Below are 22,603 nucleotides of genomic sequence, written 5' to 3' on the forward strand. Positions count from 1 at the left end.
CCATAACTAGATAGATAATACTTTTTAGGGTCAAACTAAGAAGCATCTTGGCAAACAAATGTTCTCAAATCCGCATTCTCTGAGAAAACACAAATGTGGAGTCCTTGTAGAGGAGAATTGGTGGGAGGGAGCAAAGCAGACTTAACTGCCTGCCATAACTGCTGATTCTCTCCTGCAAATGCCCCCGCCCCTTCAAGGCCATTGCCTTCCCCTAGATGGCTTAACTTCTGGTTCTGGACCACAGCACAAAAAATAATTAACTGGGAAAAACCAACAGGTGGGAGAAAGGTCAAGCAAACCCCTCTTACCCATGGATTTTTTTCCCTCCAAGTGACCACTACCCCTGACATTTACATTAAGCGTTGCTTCAGGAGTATCTTTTAAATAGAAAGGCAGGATAGATATATTTTAATAAACAAATGAAGCAAATAGATTACCAGGAGGACACAGGATTGGAAGCACTGCATTGTCTACATAATGTGTGGCCTTGGCCTTAGAATGAGAAAACAATTCGAGATTATTTATGAACAAAAGCCGAGATAAAGAAAGGCATATAGCATGGCATGAGAATGTTCAGAATGGATTTAACCTGGACTATTTTGTAGACCTAAGTCCATGATGAGTTTTCAAACTTCATCCGATTGCAGAATACGGAAAACCTTTGCTTAGCCAGTCACTTAGTCTCGACAGAAGCTCCCCGTTTCCACTCTTCCGCAGACAGCATCTTTGGAAGAATCCAATTCCTTGTCCCACCCTACCTCCATCCTGCACTGGTCCACTCCTAGCACCAACACTATACCAAGGTTTTTGCGAGAATTCAGTGGCATAAGAATCCCAGCTGTGCAACCTATTATCAGAAATCTTGGCCTGTAAAAATAAACTCACACTCATTAGCACTGGCACCACCAAACGACACAAGCCATCAAATTTCCTCGCATAGTTTCTGACATCTGAGCACAGAACTTAAAGGAAGCTTTATAAATGAAGTCACCTTTCTTAGATCTAATGCTTCCATCAACAGAAGAAAAACGGGATTGGCATTTTGGGCCACATCATTATCATCATCATCATCATATTGTTGATAATTTGCTCTCCATTATAACCAGAAAATCCCCTGGGAAGTGTTCTTCTGCTATTGCTTGCCATATTATACATAAGAATTTGGTTCTTCCATGGTTCTTAACATTTGTTCTGTCCCTGTTCCTTGCCATTTGAATTCTGTGTCAACCAATCTATTGTTAATCCCTGGGTGTTCAAAATAAGTGCATACCATCCTGCCCCTGCAGCATTTTAGAGCAGAATGAACCTTACCAAGGTAACCCTTCCTAAAAATAGCCTTACCTTAGATAGCCTTCCTGAAGTTTAGGGGTAGGGGGGGCAATGAGAGATATGGCCTGTACAGTCCCAACATATACTTGCTATATATCATGTACATGTCACACACAAGTATGTGACACAATCATTAGTGAACACAAGCATAATAGTGAACACAATGGACAGTTTAGGCTGCAATTCTATACACATTTTCTGAAAAGTAAGTCCCACTGAACACAATGGGATTTACTTCTGAGTAGACGTGCATAGGATTACACTTTTAAAGATCAAAACCACAGTTTTTAATTGCTTAGTCAGTTGATTTGTCAGCAATGAAGAAAAACTGTAATGAGGCGATTCAGCTTGCTCACTTCACAAGTTTAACTACCACTGTAAGGTTTGATTTGGGATTTGACTGAGATGTCTTTGACAGTTGATGTTTTGAGCCCACCTTCATGTTTTACAAGTGAATTTGAATATATTTTTAAAATTTTGTTTTTTAAGAGGTTTTGTCGTTATTTTGTGACCTGCCTTTTGGGTCTTGGGATGGGCTGACAGTCAAGGATAAAAATTTAACAAACAAAGAATAAATAAACAGTTGGGTACATACTTTCATGCATATGTGCTTGTGTGTGTGAAAATGTAGTTTGTGTGAACATGAGTTGTAATTTGTATGTGCCCATACTGAGGTTCTGCATGTTTGTACATTTGATGACATGCTGTGCCAAGAGAAGGGGAAATCTCTGAGCTAAGAATAGTATATGTGAAATTGTCTGAGAAGGTCAAGAGGCCTAGTTTTGTCTTTACTAAGGTTGCAATCTTACACACACTTTTCTGAGAGTAAGCCCCTCTGAACACAATGGGACTTACTTCTGAGTAGACATGCATAGGATTGCACTGTAAGAGGAAGAAGAGGAAAGGAACTCATAGAAAAGGTATAAAGGAATGGTGTTTGTTACTTGCCAAGCCTGGAAATGCCCTGAGATGTGCAGAATAGATGATATGAGTGTGCCAATAATGCCATCCGCAGGCGCTGAGATGAACCTCCTGACATTGTCCAGAGGCTGCTGCGCACACACTGGGTGGGCACATTCTAAAAAAGGAGAAAAGACTCCTGGCAATATTATTAGACTGAAACTAAAAAATTGCAAACAGCACTGTAATATATGAGGGGGCAAGAAACGCCACATTTTACCTAGCCATGATTTGCAGTTACCCCATATCCCGCATAATTGTTTGGTATAAGAGAAAGTGCAACAGGAAAGGAAGTGGCAGCCAGGAAAACAAGTCTGAATATTAGACCTTTGGTTAATTAGATGAAAAGAACTTGAAAAGGAGAAAGAAGTGAGAAATAAGAGAGTAATCACAGGAGGAGGAAGAGAGGAAAAATGGGGTAGATCCCTTTCTTTACAACTTGGCGCAGCAAAAGGTAAACACACAATAGCCCGCTTCTGCCAGCCATTTGGATTTCAAAGTCTGCAGCAAATTAGGTGTATCCTGGCAAAGGCTAAAATTAAACAGGCATTTTCTGTTACAACTAAAAGGAAAATAAAGAGAGAAGCGAAATAAATATGAAAACAAAAACAAAATTAACAAAAGGCACATGTGCACATGCGCGCGGTACATACACACAGTAGAGTTGGGGGGTGAAAAAAGGGGACATAGCAACAAAAGAAATAGTCTTTAACCATCACTGCCATATTCCCCTCCCCCTTGAGAAACCTGTTCCTGTGTGGGACAAGAGACATCAAAAATGTAATGTTCTAACGCTGCCATACACTGCATACAGGTCCAGGTCCAGGAGTGCCTGTTTGTACATTTTGTGGCTTGCAAGCCACAGGCACATTGATATGTTAAACCAAGTCCACAAAAGGAGGGGGGGGGGGTTTGGAATCAAGTAAACAAAAGCAAAAACCTCACCTCAAGGTGAATATGTTTCTTAATGCCAAATTCTAATAAAATCAAAGTCGCTAGTAATCTGGTACTGTATTGACATAATTATTCCTATTCTGTCACACTCGATTTGCAAGAAAAGGGATTTGCTTTACCATAGGAAGTAATAGGTATCACCATAGGAGAGAAACAGGAAGTCAGTAAGGCCACTTGCCACAGCAACTTTTCTCAAACTACTGAGGCTAGTGGGGTCATTCTATGGCTTTTCTGAAGTTAGCAATGTGTTAATTATGGATGAAAAGAAACACACAGAGACAAAACAAATGCTTTAGAAAAAAACAACCGCCTTGAACATTAAACACACACACAAGTGCACACACACACAGACACACAATAGTGAGCGGTAGTGTTTGTAGGACCTACCAGGAGTGTGAACAAAGTACGCCAAGTAAAGATCCAGTTCTTTAATTGTGACTCCAATGTGGTGTGGCTGAACGCAAAGGCCTGGGTTTGAGCACTGCGGCGACTTGTATAGCCGCTCCCCATCAGTACTTTCAAGAGGGATCCCTTTGAACAAGATGACCATAACTAGGTCCAGCCTCCAAACCTTGTCAGCCTGCCTCAGGCAGTCAATCCTGCGGATTTTGCCCTTCTGATCTGGGTTGGAGAGGACACAACACGGTGCTTTCTTGCCCGTGATGGTCAAGACAAAGTCCTCACGAAACTCCGGGCGGATGTCCTTGCGTAGCTTGGCCAGCAGCCGGGACGCCCATTTCTGCTTGATCTCAGGCTTTTCACCAAGTAATTCATCCTTCACAGCACGCTCCTCGTCCTTTGACATCCGCTTCTCATGCTTCTTAAAGTACTTTCGTTTCCGAGCTTGCAGGTTGAACCATGTGTAGGAAAAGGCACGGACATGAGGAAGGAGAGCTTCAATGAAGGGGTGGAATTCATCCTAGGGAGAACAGGATGAGAAGAAAGGGTGCAAAACAAAAAAAGGGGGGGAAACATTAGAATAAGAAAATTGGAGGGGGGAAGAATCACCCTTAATACAGAAAATTATGATGCCAAAAAAGGAACACTGTGAACTGAGAAAAATTAAGGTAACAAATAGGCAAGCTAAGACTGTGATCAACCCAGCAACAAGATAAAACACAGTGCTAAAAGAGAGATGACAAGCAGGAATGTTTGGGGGGGGGGGAGAGAATTAACAATGGTTCCAAAATGCCAGTAGAACGGAAATTTAGGGAAAGGATCAAATTTAGGGAAAGGATCAAAGATAATAGAAGGAAAATGTGGCTATTTTTAAAAATTAAAAAGTATCAAAGTTTGTTTGACAATGTTTGGGATTAAAGACAAAATTGGCTATGATTCCCCCTTGCTGGACACAATGCTTAGATAATTTCTATATGATCAAGTCATTATAAGGGGCTTTCTGACTTTATTTTTTTTAAAATAAAGATTTCCTTAAAGCTAAAGGCATCCAGGAAAAAAAAGTCAAAAACTGACATAATTACCATTGCTCTGGCTCATCCCGGCGAAGCTAAGCCCCCGATTCAGAAATTCTGGGCTCAGAATTGCAGAGTGTGGAGTGGGGGGGGGGAGGATATAGGGGCTGTGAGGTGGAAGAGGGAGGAGGGGAGAACAAGGAGGAAAGTAAAAATGTAAGAAGGAAGTGCACAGAAGAGTGCAGGATGTTTCCTAAATTAGGCAGAAAGCAATTGTTGGCTGCATGCTCCACGGTAAACCGTTACCAAAATTGCTGAAGTCCTTATTTAATGAAAAAAAAAGAGTGGAAGAACAAAAAAGGAAGGTTGAAAAATTGAAGGAAGCAGGTTAGGAATGGAAACGTCAGCAGAGGACAGAAATAAATCCACATTAGCCCGCCTCAGGCGCACGCATGCACATACAAAATAGACTGAAAAATGCCAAATGTCTCTTAGGGACTAATAATAATAATAATAATAATAATAATAATAATAATAATAATAATAATAATATGCAGAAGAACAAGAAAAATGAAGAGCAGCAGAACCACCTCCACTGATCAGGAGGGGGAGTTGCAAGGAGGGGAATAAAAAAAAAGAAGCTCTTTCAGCCTTGGCCAAAAAGCAGAGATGCAACTTAGATGTGGCTCCCTCCGCCTGAGAACAGGGGTGATCGCAGGTCTGGGGGAAAAGGGACAGACTCCGCTCTGGAATCAGCTGTGATCGGCTGCTGGCAAAACCCAAGTGCTGGGGTGTGGGAGATTTTGTTGTTGTTGTTGTTTCCCCCCCCCCTTTTTCCTTTCCCTTTTTCCTCTTAAACTCTCTTGCTCGCTTGCTTTCTCCTTTCATGCTCAGTCCCAAACCATTTGCCTGTGCCAATGCCAGCAGGAAAAAAAAAAAGAGGGAGAGAGAGAGAGAGAGAGAGAGAAGGAGGATCCACCTATTTGGCAGGGAGACACATCGTGGAGCAGCCAATGGCTGCATCAAAGGGAAAGGGAGGTGGAGGGGGGGAGGTTGGCTGAGAAGGAATCAGGGAGGGGGTGGCAAAGAGAGAGAGAGAGAGAGAGAGAGAGAGAGAGAGAGAGAGAGAGAGAGACTGTGCAGTTAAGAGATTGAAAACAATTTGCCAAATCGACAAGTTCATATCTAATGAATAAGCAAAGTCCAGCCGCAATGAAATTTTTATTGGCCAGCAGATTTTGGCAAGGAGGCGACTGGCAAAATATTTTAAATAAATAAATATCCTAGCATCCACCCACTTCCCCCCCCCCGAAAAAAGACGGTCCCACCAGGCCTCAGAAAAAGCAGCTGTTCCATCTTTCTCTCTCTCCATCTCATTCTCTTTCCATCGTCTTTCTACCCCCAACTATTTGTACAAAAAGAGACAGAAAAAAATATTTCCTTCCAAAATGACAGCGCTTTCTTTTCAACATGCATGCTGAAAAGACAGTCATCCTTTTTAAAATTAACTATTAATCTCAAATTAATACTTCCCCCCAGCCCCCAAAATGTATACAGAGATTATTTCTTGGAAAGTTTTGGTACTGCCTGTTCTAGGCCCCAGCAAACCTTCCTCCTCAGAAAACAGGGCTTTTGGTCAGCCCTATGGACACCTGAGCCTTCTCCCTGTCCTATGACTCTTCCAGCCATTTCCACCCTAACTGAGACACTTCAGTTTCTCCAAGTGCATGCTGCAACCTAGAGGAAATGGCCCACTACTCCACATGGATTTATCCATTTATTTATATCAGAATCCCTATAATCCCAAACTGACTATAAATCAAAACACCACCATATGTAAACAGATTGCCAAGAAGCAACTAATTTGAAAGCTTCTCAGTGCAAAACTCCTATTTGAAAATCTCTCATCCTCAGAGTTGGCTTATTATTGTTTCTGCAGAATGTTTAACTAAGAAGAAGCCAGAAAACTAGAAAAAATAAAAATAAATTAATTCATTTTGAGAGCATGTAACAAAAAGGACAAAAGTCCGTGTACAGTAGAAAAAGAAAGGCCACACTCCAAACTGAAAAAAAGTGTTGGCTAACAAAGACATGGTCAAGAAAGGGAAATGGAAAAGAAAAGCAACTAGGGTAGAATGGAGGAAGAGTGAGGGAAAAAAGAAAAGGAATGAATCCATGGAAGAAAATTAAAAGACATAAAAGGCTCTAGTGAGCTGGCAAAGAAAAGGGTGTGGCTTTGGTGTGCCTTTGTTGAACTTCTTTGAAGTACCATCCTCATGTATTTGGGTAATTAAGGAGAAGGTTCTGAAGGAAACAATAGCGGAACTAGAACTGGCTTTATCAGACGAAAGCTCCCCTTGCTGGCTTTCTTCCTCTTATTCCAGCCAGCCAGCCAGCCAGCCATCCCCTTACCACCTCCCAATTTCGCAGAGCAGAAACAACAGAAGGGCTTGCTTCCAAGAGAATCAGGGCTCTAGCCCCTCCAAAAAAATGCATATTCCCCCTTGTATCACCACCATCATCCTTGGAGCACCCCTAACCTTGACCGAGCTTGCTCCGCCGAAGCCCTTGTCAAGCCCAATACTACAGTGGGGATAGTATGAGAAGACGGCATAAAAGACAGACCGAGCTGAGCCTTTCCCCATTGCCCACTGCCAGCGCCAGGCCTGGCTGCCAGCTTTCCAGCAACTAAGCAGGCTGCTAAATCAGAGCTTTCGGATTTGTGCTTGCAAATCACAGGGTGGAGGCTTCCCCCACCATCACTCGCTTGGCTAGAGATGGGGGGGAATGGCTGTTTCCCCATTCCCCCCCCCTCACAAATCTGGCACCAGCCAGCTGAGCTGCATTAAAAGCAGGATACAGGGCCCTCAGACCTCTTACCGCTCATAAATATGTTGTCTGCTTGGGAAAAACACAGGCCTCCCCACACCTCTCTGTGACCTTGGCGACAAACCCCCAGAGGGCTGTAGACAAAGGTGATCTGTCCACAGCAGTGTTAGGTAATACCTGAGCCTGCCCCTTCCCCTCCATCAGGCAGATTAAAGGTGGGTGCGCAGGCAGGCAGTTGAGGTGGAAGAGTTCCATCCAGACACAAAAGCTTGGAGATTATTTTTCTATATCTGTGTCAAGAGGGGGGAGTGTGTAAGTTGAAGCAGAAGAAGGCAGAAGAAAAGAGATAAAGGAAAAATGAACTCCTGCCCTTCTCCCTACTCCCCCCTACCCCAATGTTCAAAGTCTGTCATTGAAACTTAAAACTCATTTAAACCTCTCACTTCCTTGTTACCTGGGAATGTACAGATTCCCAATTTTTAGGCATGGGATCTTTCCTTTAAAAGGGCTGTGTTTCCTTGAAAAAAAATGTACCTAATTAGATAAGATTAACATTTTCTAAACGACCAAAACTTGTTGTAGAACTAAAATATAGTATGATAAGGATCTACAAACTCTTGAAAAGCTTTCAGTGAAAAAGATATAGTGGCAAATTAAAATTAATTTAATTAACACCAACTTTATAGACACACAGGAGAATGTGCAGAGACTAGATTACAAAGAGCATTAAACCGATGAAGAAAATTAGAAAAGAGTAAAGACCAAAGCAAAGAAAAATTATCAACTACTCCTGTTATGGGCCTTACCATCAGAATTGCACCGATTAGACACTCAGAGAAACACAAGGCCAACGTACCAAATTATAGTCTCTTGGTCCCGGGTTAGGTGGCTTTCAATGAATGCTAAACTCAGGACATGTAACAATAACAACAACTATTATTATTATTGCTGTTGTTGTTTATTGTATTGGTGTTGATATGCATATTAACTGTCTATGACAATTAATATGCTTTGGTAGGGGTGATTTTTTCAAGGTCACATTAACCAAAATAGTAAAGCCCACATAGTGGACAGCATCTAGAGCTGCCTAAGCAGCTGCACTGTTCAGACCAATTTGTTCTCCTCGAAGCACCCTAAAACAATGCAGGGCTTCCTAGGGCACACTTCTTGGGGTACACACTACTTCGCTGACACCTCTAAAAATATTGTTGCCCCAAGCAACCACTTGGGTTGGTTGTACATTTGGTCTGTCCCCACCAGCATCCGTCAATAATATGACACCTGGCTACAACAGACAAACTAAGCTTCTTCTATTTGCATTCTTGACACATTAAATTAGCATCACATGCAGTTGTATATTAGATGCACATTTGGCGTCTATGGAATTAGCACATATAGCATTCTGAATTTCTGCAGTCGACAGGAAAGTAATTATTATACAGTATAGTATAGCGATTATTGTTATCATCTTCATTAGCGCAATCTCATATAAAAGTGACAACAGATGAATCATCTTTACTATGGTACACAGGAGTTACTAGGAAGGATATATGGAGACATTTGTCTTTTAATAAGAATGTTAACACATAGGGAATGCAACAGAAACAATTGTGAATGAGCGTCAACCCCCGCTGCCAGTGATTGCAATGGAAGCTGCTGAACTGCATGCAATGTTGGAAAACATTGACTCTGGGTTTTTCTGATAGACACTTCCGAGAATGGACATGCATTCTGGGGCAGCCATGCTAGGCAGAGCCCACTCTCTCTCAGACTCCTTTGCTAGGATTTCACTTATAGTGGGACTCAACCCACCACAAATACTGGCTGACTAGCCTCCATTTATTTATTTATCTATTTTTTTAAGCAAGGTTTTTGTAAGCCTCTCACATCAGTTTTTAAAAACATAAGTTTTTGCGTGAGCATGATTTGGTCTCAAGGAAGAAAATGATCTCTTATTTTAATGAAATAATTACTGTGTTTATATAATTCATTTTGTAGGTTATACGCCACATAAATACGTAAATTGGGGCAAACAGAATTTTAGGAAAGTCGCTCTCCCTCTGTCAAACCAGGAAAAAAAAATAAGCAGAGAGAAGAAAACTAGGAAAGATATGGAGATGTTAGGAGAGCGAAAAGGAAAGAAGGGCATGGAAGGGTGGGATAAAAAAAAAAACCGGCATTCAGGAAAGAAAGTAGGAAGATGGGATGAAGAAAGCTCCTGGGAAAGCTCAGGAAGGAAAGAAAGAACCATACAGAGATCAACACAAAGAAAGAACCATACAGAGATCAACACAAAAAAGAAAATTCCAGAGTTGGAAATGTTTCTGTCTGTCTTACTTGGCTGCCATGCTCAAACACCAAAGATGCCTTCTTCTCCTTGCCCTTGCAACTGCAGCTACCATTTCTCTCCTGAATTCCAGGTGGCCAGGAATAGTGATCGACGGGCTAATACTTAGGAACCCCATCTGAGAAAGAACTTCTTTCTTTTTTGTACAGCACAATCCCAAGGGGTGGAGACGGGGTCGAGAGTGAAGACTCCCCAGAGTCTGGTGGGGAGTTTATTAGTTTTACTTACTTCAAAGCAAACTTTCCAACTCTGGGTCTAATTTTTTTTAAATCTTTTCACTTACGGAGTTTCTCTCTCTCTCTTTCTCACTTTCACTCTTTTCCAGCAACTACAGCAACGTGTAAAGCTTTCTTGGGGTTGTCATAGAAACAGTCAGTAGCACCCTGGCAAACTACTTCTCTAGTGAATGAATAGCACATAAATTTCCACTCTCCACAGGGCTAGCAAGACCTATGCCCGTATTAGCCTGTGGCTTGCCCCTGCCGATATTTTTCCCTTCTAGAGTGCTGAAATGAGAAAGCTTTGGGCAACAATGAGTCAGTGGGCCTTATGTCTGGCTTGGCTTTGCTCCAGAGAATGTAATATGGGGTACCAAATTTGACGGGGGGGGTGCAACTTGCCTTTCCTTTATTATAGAGTTATGAAATACTGGATTTCGCAACACCTACTGTGATTTAAGCACAGAAAGTGGAATTGTATATAAACACACCCAAGCACAACAGAGATTCCAAGAAAACAAATATTTCCCTAGAAGCAAACAACAGCTTCACCCATGGGCTGGGGCAATCAGCAACTTTAAGGTCATCGTCACAAATACTGTAGTCTTCTACTATAGAGACTTTTTCAACTTGATTTTCACAGTGCTCTCTTGCATCGAAAACACTGCCTCATAGTCAGAATGCCAGCCAACCCAGTCCAAAGCAAGCATTAAATATCCATTCTAGAATTAGACAAAATTTATTTTCACAACCATAGGAAATATTTGTTCACTCGTGTCTCTCATACTCCTTTTGCATATTACACAATGAAACCCAAAGACCAATATAGTTCCTGTAATGATTATATCAGTTTGATTCCCCTCTTCATTCTTCTGGACTAACACACAGCGTCTGCCTGAAAAGTTTTTTCCTCTCTGACCTGATTTAGCACAAACAAGAGAAAACTGTGCGGCAGACTCAACGTCCTAACGAACTTGAGTTAATTAATGCTAGGAAAGAAAGAAGCTCCCTCTCAGCCTCTTGAATCATGGTTCACTAGCCTTTTCAATTTTCTATTTCCAAAAAAAGGTGGGGGGGGGAGGTTGCATTCAAATATTTTTTCCCCATCTGAGCAGGGAAAATAAACAATACACAGAATGGGAAAGAAAACAGCAGTACTGGTTAAATATGTGTTTGGGCATGGCGAGAAATACTGAGTAAAGTTTATTTTCATATTTTTTTCTTCTATAGTACAGTACCTGCTGCTGGTTGAAGCATAAGCGGCGAACAGGGCAAGGACAAATTAATCAAAAGATTGTTATTTAAGTTACAAATCACTCCATAATTTACATTAAACCAAGCACTTGAAGTTAGAGGAAGAAATCATCAGGAGCTGAGAAATTGTGCCCATTTCTTTCACATTTATACCATTCTAAATCACTGCCACAAAGAATAGCTGAAATTGTGACTCCCAGGTCATTAATCCAATCCTGTCTTCTGTATGTAACCAGACCTCTATTCAACACCTGGATTTAGGCTGCAAGATTGAGAACCTCTTTGATGATGAATTTAGTACTAAATAAGACTGCTCAGCCTTCTTGCAGAACTGGTGCCCTTAGCTTAGGAGGACTGGGTTCGCTGTTCAACCTAAGTGAATCTTATAAAGACCTACTTATGGTACGGCTCTTTATTACATCTACATAAATCCACAAGGACTTCAATGATATAGCCAGATATAGAGACTAGATGCTCCAGCAAACGCACATTTTAAATCACTACAATGTTACACACCATTATGTTGGTACAGCACACCAAGAACACAACTCCAAAATAGAGGCAGATGCACTGGAATCCTAAATGCTTTTGCCGATACAAGATACCTAGTTTAGATAAAGTATAGGCAAAACCTCACTGTCAAAAACCAATCAATAGTGGCATAAAACTCTACCAAATTAGATTAGAAATTGAGCCCAGCTGCAGGATGCAGCATAGGGCGATGGACAGAGATGGAGCAGAGCATGCCTGTGAAAGCTTGCATTACTGCATCTATTCAGCTTTATCTTTCCAGTTTATTTTATGGTAGGAAGTATCCTAGTTAAGTTGTAAGAGATACTCATCCGTCCATTCCCTCCTGTCACTGGTTATTCAAGTATAGCTGATTCAGATGGCACTCCTCAATGCAAGAGGAAGACGGCTTTCCTACAATACCCAGCACAGGTCAGTGTGCAAATACACAGTGTGTAAATCTAAAGAGGCTTGCTTGCTTGCTTGGCACTGTTTGGTTTGGACATAGGCACTCTTTCAAAGACCGAAAGTCTTTGAAAGTTGAACTACTGCAGGGGTCTCCAAAGTTCTCATCATAAGGGCCACATTGTATAGTTTACACATTTTTGCAGGCTGAAAAAAATCAGCTTTATATAGGGCAGAGGCGAGCAATGTAAGGCACACTGTCTCTACTTGATCCATTGTGGAAACTCAGTTTATTATTATCTATTTAAGCTATTTCCTCACCACAAACGTTTTACAGCATTATTGAAAAGTCAACAGGCAGAAACGCAATTTGTTTTATTTATTTATTTAAAAGATTTTTATCCTGCCATTGCTCTGCCAGAGCAGGTGCCCAAGGCGGCTTACAATTTATAGATTAAAAAATAATTTATAAAAACAATGAATAAACTGGGGGGGAGGACCAACTGGAGGAGGGCAAAATTATTCACACTCAAAGATCTGCTACAGAAGCACTGGAGGCAGACAATCCAACACTCAAATGCCAGGCAAAACAAAAAGGTTTTTAGCCTTCGCCGAAACGCCATGAGGGAGGGGATAGATCTTAATTCCCACTGTAGGGAGTTCCATAATTGTGGTGCCGCTACCAAGGAGGCTCACCCCGTTCTATCGGCAGGGGTGCGGTTAATATTGAATAATTATGGTTTGAGAGTTCTAAAGCATTTGGTCAAGGTGACTGAAATGAAGGTTATCCAGGCTGACACTACTCTGCCCATATGGAAAAGAGCGCAAGAACTGCACCTGTTAACTTTCTGACCACGCAGTTGGAAAAAATTTTTAAAATATTTTAAATTGTTGAGGGCCAGATAAAATCTTGTGGTGGGCCAGATGTGGCTCCTGGGCCGTAGTTTGGAGATTCCTGAACCAGTGGATGGATCTCCTTGTCAGTTTTTGGTTGTACAACTACAAACATCTTTGAAAATATAGGTATTTTATACCAATGACAATAGTATTAGAAGCTCCCACTGTGAAAGGACTGAGAAGTTTAGGATAAATGCTTATGATTAGGCCTGCCATCAATGGAGCAAACAGGAGGAGCCCAAGAGCTAGATAGCAAAAGGCCTACTGACCAGGATAAAAGAGTACAGTATTACTGTATTGTCAAAGTAGGGGGTTGTGAATTAGAATCAACTGCAGACGAAATGGCCCAATGGGAGTAGGGAACCAAAGACTGAATGAATACGGGAAACAGATCATCATGATGCTTAAGGGATCGAAAAAAGGTCTACGAGAACAAATTTCATTTTCCACTATCACAACCAGCTGCAAGAAAATATGGGGCTCTTCACACTGCAATTCTATTCATGTCTATTTGGATGTGAGCTCACATGAAAATTACTTACTTGATTCAGCATGGGAATTAGGATTTGTATCAGAAAAGGAGGCAAAATGTAACGTGAATGGCTGCACCAACGTTTTTGTTGCTTTAAGGTTCAAGAATCCAAAAGAGAATACATATGGTCATTTACACATAACATTTTCAAATATTTGTGTTAAAAGTACTAATCTCAGGCTGTGGGCAGACAGAGCAACGGGAGTCATTTTCTTCTTACTACTACTGCAGCACTAGTCTGATTAAGCAATAGTGCTTAATAATTATACAAAGCTTATTTATGTATGTGTGCATGTATATTCTATTTAATATGTATTCTTAATTTTCATATATTAAAACTACAAATTTAGCAGTTTGATCTTAGACTATCAGATGAAATTTATGAACTGATTGATTGACTTTCACTTTTACAGCCCAGTCCTGAGCTTCTCAGGGTCCGCTGGAGCAGAGGCGTCAAAGTGGCTACCCTTTGGAAAGGGTAATTGAGGCCGAAGGTCTAATTGCGAGAAGGGGACTTTCATCTCTTCCCTCGGGAAGCCCCATGCTCCACAATAGGGCTTCTCAAGTCTGCGCTGGCTATTTGGAGGGGCAGACTTGAGAGACTCCATGTTAGGCCTTCTGGCCCAACATGGAGTTCAGGATCCGGCAGAGCAGAGCTCTGCCAGTCTCACCCCCTCCCACCCCAGTTCCTCCCCCTGCCCCCAGAGGCTGCACCACCACCCAACAGTTGCACTTACCCCCAGTGGCGGTGTGTCCTCTTCTTGCACCAGTGCCTGACTGGCACGGGCCCAGCTCTGCCACACTCCTTACTTGCTGGGTGCCATAAACATGCTTTATGGCACGTTTACAGCATCCAGCGCTAGGGCAAAGCGCTAGCACTGGTTGAGTTCAGGATTGGGCCCTTAGTTCCCAGAATCCCACAGGCTCCAAACAGGGGCAAAATGTTTAACCATACAAAATAGAAACCAACATGAAAACTAAACCAAACCACACCCCATCGGGATTCACCATCTATTCTCTTCTTCATTCCCCCAGATCACATTCCTGTTTTTACACTGAAGCTACAACACCTTTAGAACTCTCAACAAATGGCCTCAAACTGCAGATGCCCTTGGGCTTCATCCTTTGAGAACTTCCTCAGAGAAAGGACTGCCCAGCGGAGACCCACTCAGGTAGCTGATGGAGGACAGAGAGAACGTCTCTGCAGGGGAAAGCCTTGTTCACTTGGATTTCCTAATTCTAACTGCAGCCTGTCTCCCAGCTCCACAGTATTCACATGAATTGACTAGACTAGGTAAGTCAATATTGGCCTATGCAATTTCACTCCTTAATAACAAAGTTTTCAAAGGGATATTTAAGCAGGTATGTGGATAAATTATTTCATCTACTGAAGAAAAATGAACAGCAAAAAAAGAGTTTTAAAAGTGTTAAAGGCATTGAAGGCGAAGGAAAGCATTCTGCTAATCATGGGTTATGTTCTGCTGGCACCTGTGACAATCATACCAAGCACACATATTATGATTACAGAAATGCAGGCTAATTCAGGGGTCTAATTTTGAATTTTCTGGGATACGGCTACGGCAACGTGAAAAAACAATTTGATAAGGGCTGTGGCAGAAAACCAAAAATGAACTTTGGTAAAGACCAATTCAACCTCCATATCTCTGAAAAGGTTCTGTCCATTCACAGTTTCTGCATCAAAAAGGGAACTTATAGACAGACTCAATCTGTCTTTTATTACATTAATAGAGAACAAAAAGGGGGACACAGTCTCCTCACCGGCACAATGCTCTCCTAAATAGCTCTGCTCTAGGTAAAAAGATGCTTGAGCAATGTAAAATCTTTCACATGATTACTCAGCAAGTGAAACCCCACAGCAAGCACACAAAAGAATGACAGAAATAAAATTAAATGACAATGTCTTAAAATGAAAACCATGGCAGCCAAAGTGTAACATATAAAAGAAAAGGAACTGAAACACTGAAATAGTAAGAGCAAACACATCCAATGGGCATTCTAATCTCTGAAATGCCATACTCCTTTGAGAGAAAGTACTCTAACCTATGAAAGTTGATGCCATGAGAAATCCACTGGCCTGTAAGGTGCCACAAGACTGTTGGTTTTGCGGCCACAGTCTGATGAGTCCTCTGGAATTTCTACTTCTTTTTGTAAGTGACAATAAAAGGTAGCCCTACCCAGGAGCTCTCTTTCCTGCTTCAGTGCAAATTATTATTCTAATAATCCGAACAATCAGATTTGTTTTTCCTGTAAATAATGTTGTATTGATGGTCCTGAGGTTTCTTCAATGACTAAGAATCTCTCAGGTTTGGGAAATATATGTGATTTTTGTGAAAGAATCTCTCAGGTCTGTCATCATTTAAAGGCAAACTTTAATTAACATCAATCACAGTGGGATCATCCAAAACCACTTGATGTAAAGAACCCTACCCCACCCATACATTCTCATCTCTACCCCCATCTCTTCCACCCTCTTGTTGTCCAAAACTCGGAATATCATAAGTATGCCAATAGCAGGAAAATTATCTGCCTATGAATTATAAAAATACATAATAATTCAGACAGATGAAGAGCCAAACTGAGAGGGATTTAGATAAGTGGGAAATGTCTGGTTTAACCTAATCAGTTTGGAGATAGCAGAGCAGGATTTTGGGCAAGGCAAAGGTTGACAGCTTGACCAGGTTCACAGACGAAAGAAAGTCTTTGTTGCAGATTTAAACCTCCCCCCCCCCCCCACCAAAAAAAGAAATTTGAAAGGCACTGCACGGAGCAAAGCATACAGCCAAAACTCTGGCCAGGCGCCCTGGTGAATTTCAGAGGATTTTTGCTTAATATTCCAGTTGCATTGGACCTTTTAACTAAAATTGTGCAACATTTATAAAAAGCTTGACTACTCAGGCCATGTGTCAAGGCAGTTTTCAGACCACTGATTGAGTCCACAATTAGAGTTCAAAATGCATTCTATTTTGGCTGCAGAGATGTTAATGTCACCTTAACAGACTGAGGTTAGAAGGATGTGTGTAGTTGCAGAGGTTTGCCAGTTGTGTTGGCTTTTCCAGTCAGACTTGCAAGCAAAATAGTCTTTGAAATATTCCTTCCTATATTCCCAGGATGAGACAAAACAATGTATGGCTTGGCAATTTATTCTATTTTAAGTTTTATACAAAACCCGTTCTAACACAGAAGCCAAATTCTTTCCCCAAGTGGGTAAACTTGCATTTTCGGTGTACCACTCCCAGGGCTGGCTTTAGGCCAGTTGGACCAATTGCTCCCAGTTTGGCCCTGCGCCTAAGGGGCCTCCATGTCAGGGTAATCTACTCTAGTCTTGTATGTAATTTTATATTAAAATGTGCTCAGATCCATTTTGTCCATTAACTCACATGCACTTTTTAAGTGGAAATTTTTTTGCTTTCCATTCTAAAATAGAGATATAATATCTATAAAAAATGTATGTCTAATAAACTTATATCTCTAAGATTCTACAGACCTTGGCTGTGAACCTGGAGCCCCGCAAAAAATGTTTCCAATTGGGCCCTGCAACTTTTAAGGCTGGCCCTGACCATTGCAGACTACAAGCCCAATCCTAACCAAATTCCCACTATGGGGTGCAGTGGGATCATTGTAGCCTCCACTATATCCAACACAAGATTAGAGGCTGCTAGAGGTCTACCTGAAGTAAGGGGACCTTTGTCCCCATATCCTGGGTAAAGTCCCAGCAACTTCTATGGGGCTACTTGGATTTGTGCCAGTGAAATAGGTGGTGCAAGTCCAAGCAGCTCCATGTCAGGCTTTCAGGTTTGGGAGGGGGGATAGGATATGGTGGAGGCCACTCTGCTGTCCCTGCTCCCCTCCTGGGCTTGACTACCCTCCTTCCCACCTTCCCCATCCCTTTACAATCCTCCCCCCACCATTCTGCAAAGTGCCTACCAAGTAAATGTAGTTATATGACTAAGGTATAGAGTGGATTCTTTTATTTCTCAACTAAAACTTTACAACAAGACACAAAAAACACAGATCAGACAGTGAAAACTCAGGATTTCCTGCTTGAAGAAAGCAAAAGATGTCAAAAGGTCACACTGTTTAATTTTACTAATATGTTGACTTTGACAAAGGGTCAACCTGCATGCAATAATCATCGTACCTTTATACGTAACTATGGAATTACTGGGAATAGTAATACATGTTTCCTTACCCATGTGGAAATGCTCCCACAAATCAAGCTCTACAGTACACACTCAAAGATGTTAATGTATCATTTAACATCAGCTGCTTAAAAAAACTTCACGACTCACTCAGCAATGGTTTAAAGATGGAAGGACAGGAAGCTTTGCTGCAAGGAGATAGCAATACTCCTTACTTAAAAAAAAACAAAAACCAGGGAGAAACTTTTCCAGTGCTGGAGAAGAAGCAATCACAACCTTAAAAGACTAGATCAGTGGTACTCAAACTTTTTCGGCCAGTGGCTCCCTTGACCCCCCGTGGCTGTTGCATGACTCCCCATCATGTTCCTGAGGGCTGGAAGTGACATAATTAAACACGAAGTGGCTAGAAATATTAACTATATTAAATATAATATTATAATATTATAATACAGCAATAAAACACAGCAATATACATGCTTTATAAATGATCAGCTGCTGATCACTGTTGGAGACAGAATGCTGGAGTAGGTAGATTTTGTCTGGTCCAGGAGGACTCATTTTTTTAAACTTTGTAAGCATACCAATAGAATTGTTTTATCAAATGAACTTTGTGAACATTACACACACACACCCCTGTGGACCCCAATCCAATTAGTCATTTCTCCCATTCTCCTTGGATAGGATTGAACCCTTTATTAATTTAATGAAATTAAATTTTTCCAGCAGCTGGTGGGGAAAACAAAAATAAACCATGAAAATATATCAGAGCTGATAAGGGTTTGGTTAGGAAGCTGATTTGTCTCCTATACTAGGAGATGCAGAGCTCAAGCCTCTCCATGTCTACTCAGAAGTAAGTCCCATTAGAGTCATGGGGCTTACTCCCAGGAAAGTGTGGATAGGATTGGGCTGACAATCACTTCATCAATGGCTGATAAGTATTCCCTTCAAATAGCAAGATTCATCACTTTACAGCCTTTCCTCTTCAGTCAAACAACAAGATTAATAAATCACTTTTAAAACAGTACCCTTTTTCTGCTCCTGGCCAAGTAAAGTGTGTGCTTGTCTCTCCCCTCCCCCTTTGCCAACTGCATGGAAGCAACTTTAAGACCCCTGGTGACTGGTAAAATAAGAAGTGTTTTATTTGGGGAGGGGGAGGAAAGCAGGAACGTTTGGAGATTGAAAGGAGGGAGTGGAAGAGGGAGGGGGTTGAAAAGAGAGATTTCACTTTGATGAGAAGCGATCCCAGGCTGGGAACTCGGAACCAACCAGACAAGGATCAGGGAGGGTTAAGGACTGCAAGCTGAGCAAACAACATGCAGTGAACACAGAAGTCGGCAGCCTCGGAGTGGAGGGAGAAGAGGGCGGGGCGGCAGCAGCCACTCTCGCAGCTGAGCAACTCCCGTTTCTTCTACTTTAAAAAAAGCGCACACCCAGGGGTGTGACAGCATTGCTTCGAGAAGACATCCGGCGCCTCCCCTTTGAGTTCCTGGTGCCGCCCTAAAGAGCCACGCCTCACAGTTTGAATAACACTGGACTAGATGAAAGACAAATCATTCCTGAAAGGGCAAGACATTGATGCACTGAGGGTGGAGAGGAGAAATACACAGCCTAAATGGTGCTGCAAGATAGGACTTAAAAAAGAAGAAGAAATCAAGATGCAAAGTTCACATAATGGTGCAGGCATGGAGGGGGTCACAACAAAATTACTGGAGAGGCCCCATGTTAACAGAAAATTTTGCATTGTTTTAATACTGGGACTCACTCAGCACCACACTTCAAATGGGTTTGGCAGCAGCAGGGCCCAATGAATCCTGACCCCCTTCCCAGACGCAATCCACCTTCATAGATCAATGTAGATTTCTGCCAGCAAATATCGCTGGGCTCACATGAACTTACCCCAGGCTTACCCTGGAGGCCAAAACATCCCCGTGGGATTCAGCAGACGTTACGCTGGTGCTGCTGCTTGTCTGCACATGAAGTTGCAGTGGATTGGGCTGTGTAAGCAGTGTTTCTCAAACTGTGAGTTGGGACCCACTAGATGGGTTGCGAGCCCATTTCAGGTGGGTCCCCATTCATTTCAATATTTTATTTTTAATATAACAGACTTGATGCTCCCATGGGATGTGACTGCATTTGGGGAAATGTTACAGACCTGTATTTTGCAGGCTAGTATGTATATGCTTTTAACAAGGATAGTCAATGGGTAAGTGTGGGTAGGATTGTTACAAATTTTCCTGCTTGATGATGTCACTTCTGGTCATGATATCACTTCCGGTGGGTCCTGACAGATTCTCATCTTTAAAAGTAGGTCCTGATGCTAAATGTGTGAGAACCATTGGTCTAAAGACTAGAGTGAATGGAAGAGACTGTCATGAATATTTCTCTAAAAGAAGTATGTGTAATTTGTAACTGAAAGAATCTTGTCAGAATTCCAGGCTTCATTTTTATCAGTAAAAGAGGGTGTTTCTAGCCCTCATTATTGCAGGTATAATTTTTTCAAAGTACTATCTAGATGGCCCCTCCTCTTCTGAAAAATTTCACATCCTTAAAAAGCTTGTTCTGCCTACTGGAAGCTAGCTCAACTAAGAAAGTATTGGAACACTTCCAGAAAGTGTTTGGGAAAGCCTCAAAGCAAAGGTCATTCAGTAATTATGGAGCAGCCTTTGAGGAAATCTCTCTATGTCCAAGCATATTGCACAGGCACAATACTGAAAATGTAATGTTCAGTTTTCACAAATTCAAAGTCCTTTCTTGACTATCTAAAACTATCTTCAACCTTGGGGTCAGGACCTCAATGGGGTTGCAAAGCTTCAGTTGTGGAGTCATGGCATCTTATGAGAATGAAAAAGACTGAAGACCCCTGGACTACAGTACCACCAGGTAAAGGAGAAGGCATTTGATGCACCCAGTCAAGTACCAGGAAACTGTGCCCCAGTCTAGTTCAGGTTGTGTCGGCAAGGCATGCCAAGCAATGGGTGGGAGGCGTGCCAGGGGGGCGGGCGGGAGGAGGATTCGCGGAGCTCTGCTCCGCAGGATCCAGGGCGCTCGTGGAGGGCTGCGCACCCTACACGAGCGCCTTTTCCTTACTGCCGACCTTTTGGTTGGCAGTAAAGTGAGTAGACCCATTGCAGAGCTGCTTCCCACAGTAGCGCGGGATGCGCAGGATTCTGTGGCAGCCCTGCTTGGTGCCGCCGAGCCTGGGCGCTCCAGGCAGCTCAGGATTGGGCTGTGAAAAAGGTTGAAGACCACTGAACTAAAATAAAAGATGTTACTACTCTTTGTATGCTAGCTTTATCCACAACTAGTACCGTAATATCTCATCCTCAATGGGTGGGGAAAGGTAGTCTTGCTTGCAGAGTAGATAGAATTAGGGCCTATTCCTATCTAACCAGTGGTGTAGCTAGGTCATCTGACACCCGGGGCCCATAAATTTTTATCACCCCATATGACATAATTCATTAATAATTATATTAATAATTAATATATTAATAATTATTATTTATTATTTATTAATTAATTGATTGATTCACGTTTTTATACCACTCTTCCTCTAAGCAGCTCAGGGTGGTGTACATGGTTCCTCCCCTTATTTTGTCCTCACAAACCACTACGAGGTAGGTGAGACTGAGAGATAGTAATAGTCATGACATGAAATGAATAATAATAATGGCCAGAAAATAAATGCAGTGAATATTTCCTCACAAGCAATGGATGAAATTCTGCTTCAAATGGTATATAACATGAAGGTATTATTCCTAAAAGCCATGATTTCCAGAATTTTGGTCACGGGGGTGTCATCCCCCACCCCTGAATGCCTCATTGGCTTGTTTTGAGTTAAGGCAGTGGTTCTCAAACTTTTAACACTGGGACCCACTTTTTAGAATGACAATCTATCCGGGATGCACCGGAAGTGATGTCATGGCTGGAAGTGACATCATCAAGCAAAATAAAATAAATAATTAAATTAAAGAAAAGTAAATAATTAAATAAGGGGAAGCTAACCCTGTTTCACCAAGTGAATTTTCTCTGTAGCCTGCCTGCAATAACACCCCCCCCACACACACACACACAAATATCAGTGAGATTTCCCCAGTCTAGGACCCACCTATAAGGACCCACCTGGCTTTACAAGTCTAAAAACAAATAAAAATTGACCTTACCAGCTCAAGTCTCTTTTATTTGGGGGGGGGGGGTTGCTCCCTTCTGGAGCATTTGTTGAGCTCCACTTTCATCAGATTGGGACCATGCAGCTAGCCTTGCATTCCCCTTTGCCTGATTTGACCAGGAGCCAAGGTACTTTTGCTTACTTGCAAGGAAACACAACCATGTGGCTTACTTTTGCTTTCCATACGGCTCAATATATTCCTCAGCTTGGAGGGAGGGACTTCCTTATTGGGTATTTTGGGGGGGCTGCTTTCATTGGATAGGAACCATTCTGGTGTTGTTGGATTCCTCTCAGCCTCCTGTTTCCAATGGCCTAAGGCAAGTTTGCCTACTTGCAAGTAAACGTGTGATATGGCTTGGTTTCACTTTCCATAGGGCTCCATGCATTTTTGGGTTTCAGGTTTTTTGACCACAACTTTTGATGGAAAGGAGATATTTCACTCCGGTTTTATCCATTGCATTCCGCTGGAAATTCCGCATCCAACGGTATATAGCATGATGGGGTTATTCATAACCTCCACAATGTTAGCGATGTTGGGTCATTTGTGGTGTCACACACCCCCCCCCCCGGCTGGTACCTGGGGTGGACCGCTCCCCCGGCACTCGCTAGCTACGCCACTGTATCCAACTTT

The 22,603-nt window shown here is 42.0% G+C and overlaps 1 protein-coding gene across 7 annotated transcripts in view; it reads right to left on the reverse strand.

Moving 5' to 3' along the window:
- Positions 1-22,603, reverse strand: part of NFIX (nuclear factor I X) — a 240,439-nt gene that overhangs the window by 173,571 nt on the left and 44,265 nt on the right. For 6 of the 7 annotated variants that reach the window (XM_066618211.1, XM_066618209.1, XM_066618206.1 and 3 more), the window contains exon 2: positions 3,631-4,162. In XM_066618211.1, coding sequence (XP_066474308.1) covers positions 3,631-4,162 — 532 coding nt within the window. Of the gene's footprint in view, positions 1-3,630; positions 4,163-4,724; positions 5,532-22,603 lie in introns of those variants that run through there. The other variant, XM_066618205.1, reaches the window with a different exon arrangement.

The sequence above is a fragment of the Tiliqua scincoides genome, chromosome 2 (assembly GCF_035046505.1).
Source record: "Tiliqua scincoides isolate rTilSci1 chromosome 2, rTilSci1.hap2, whole genome shotgun sequence".
NCBI classification, from domain to species: domain Eukaryota; kingdom Metazoa; phylum Chordata; class Lepidosauria; order Squamata; family Scincidae; genus Tiliqua; species Tiliqua scincoides.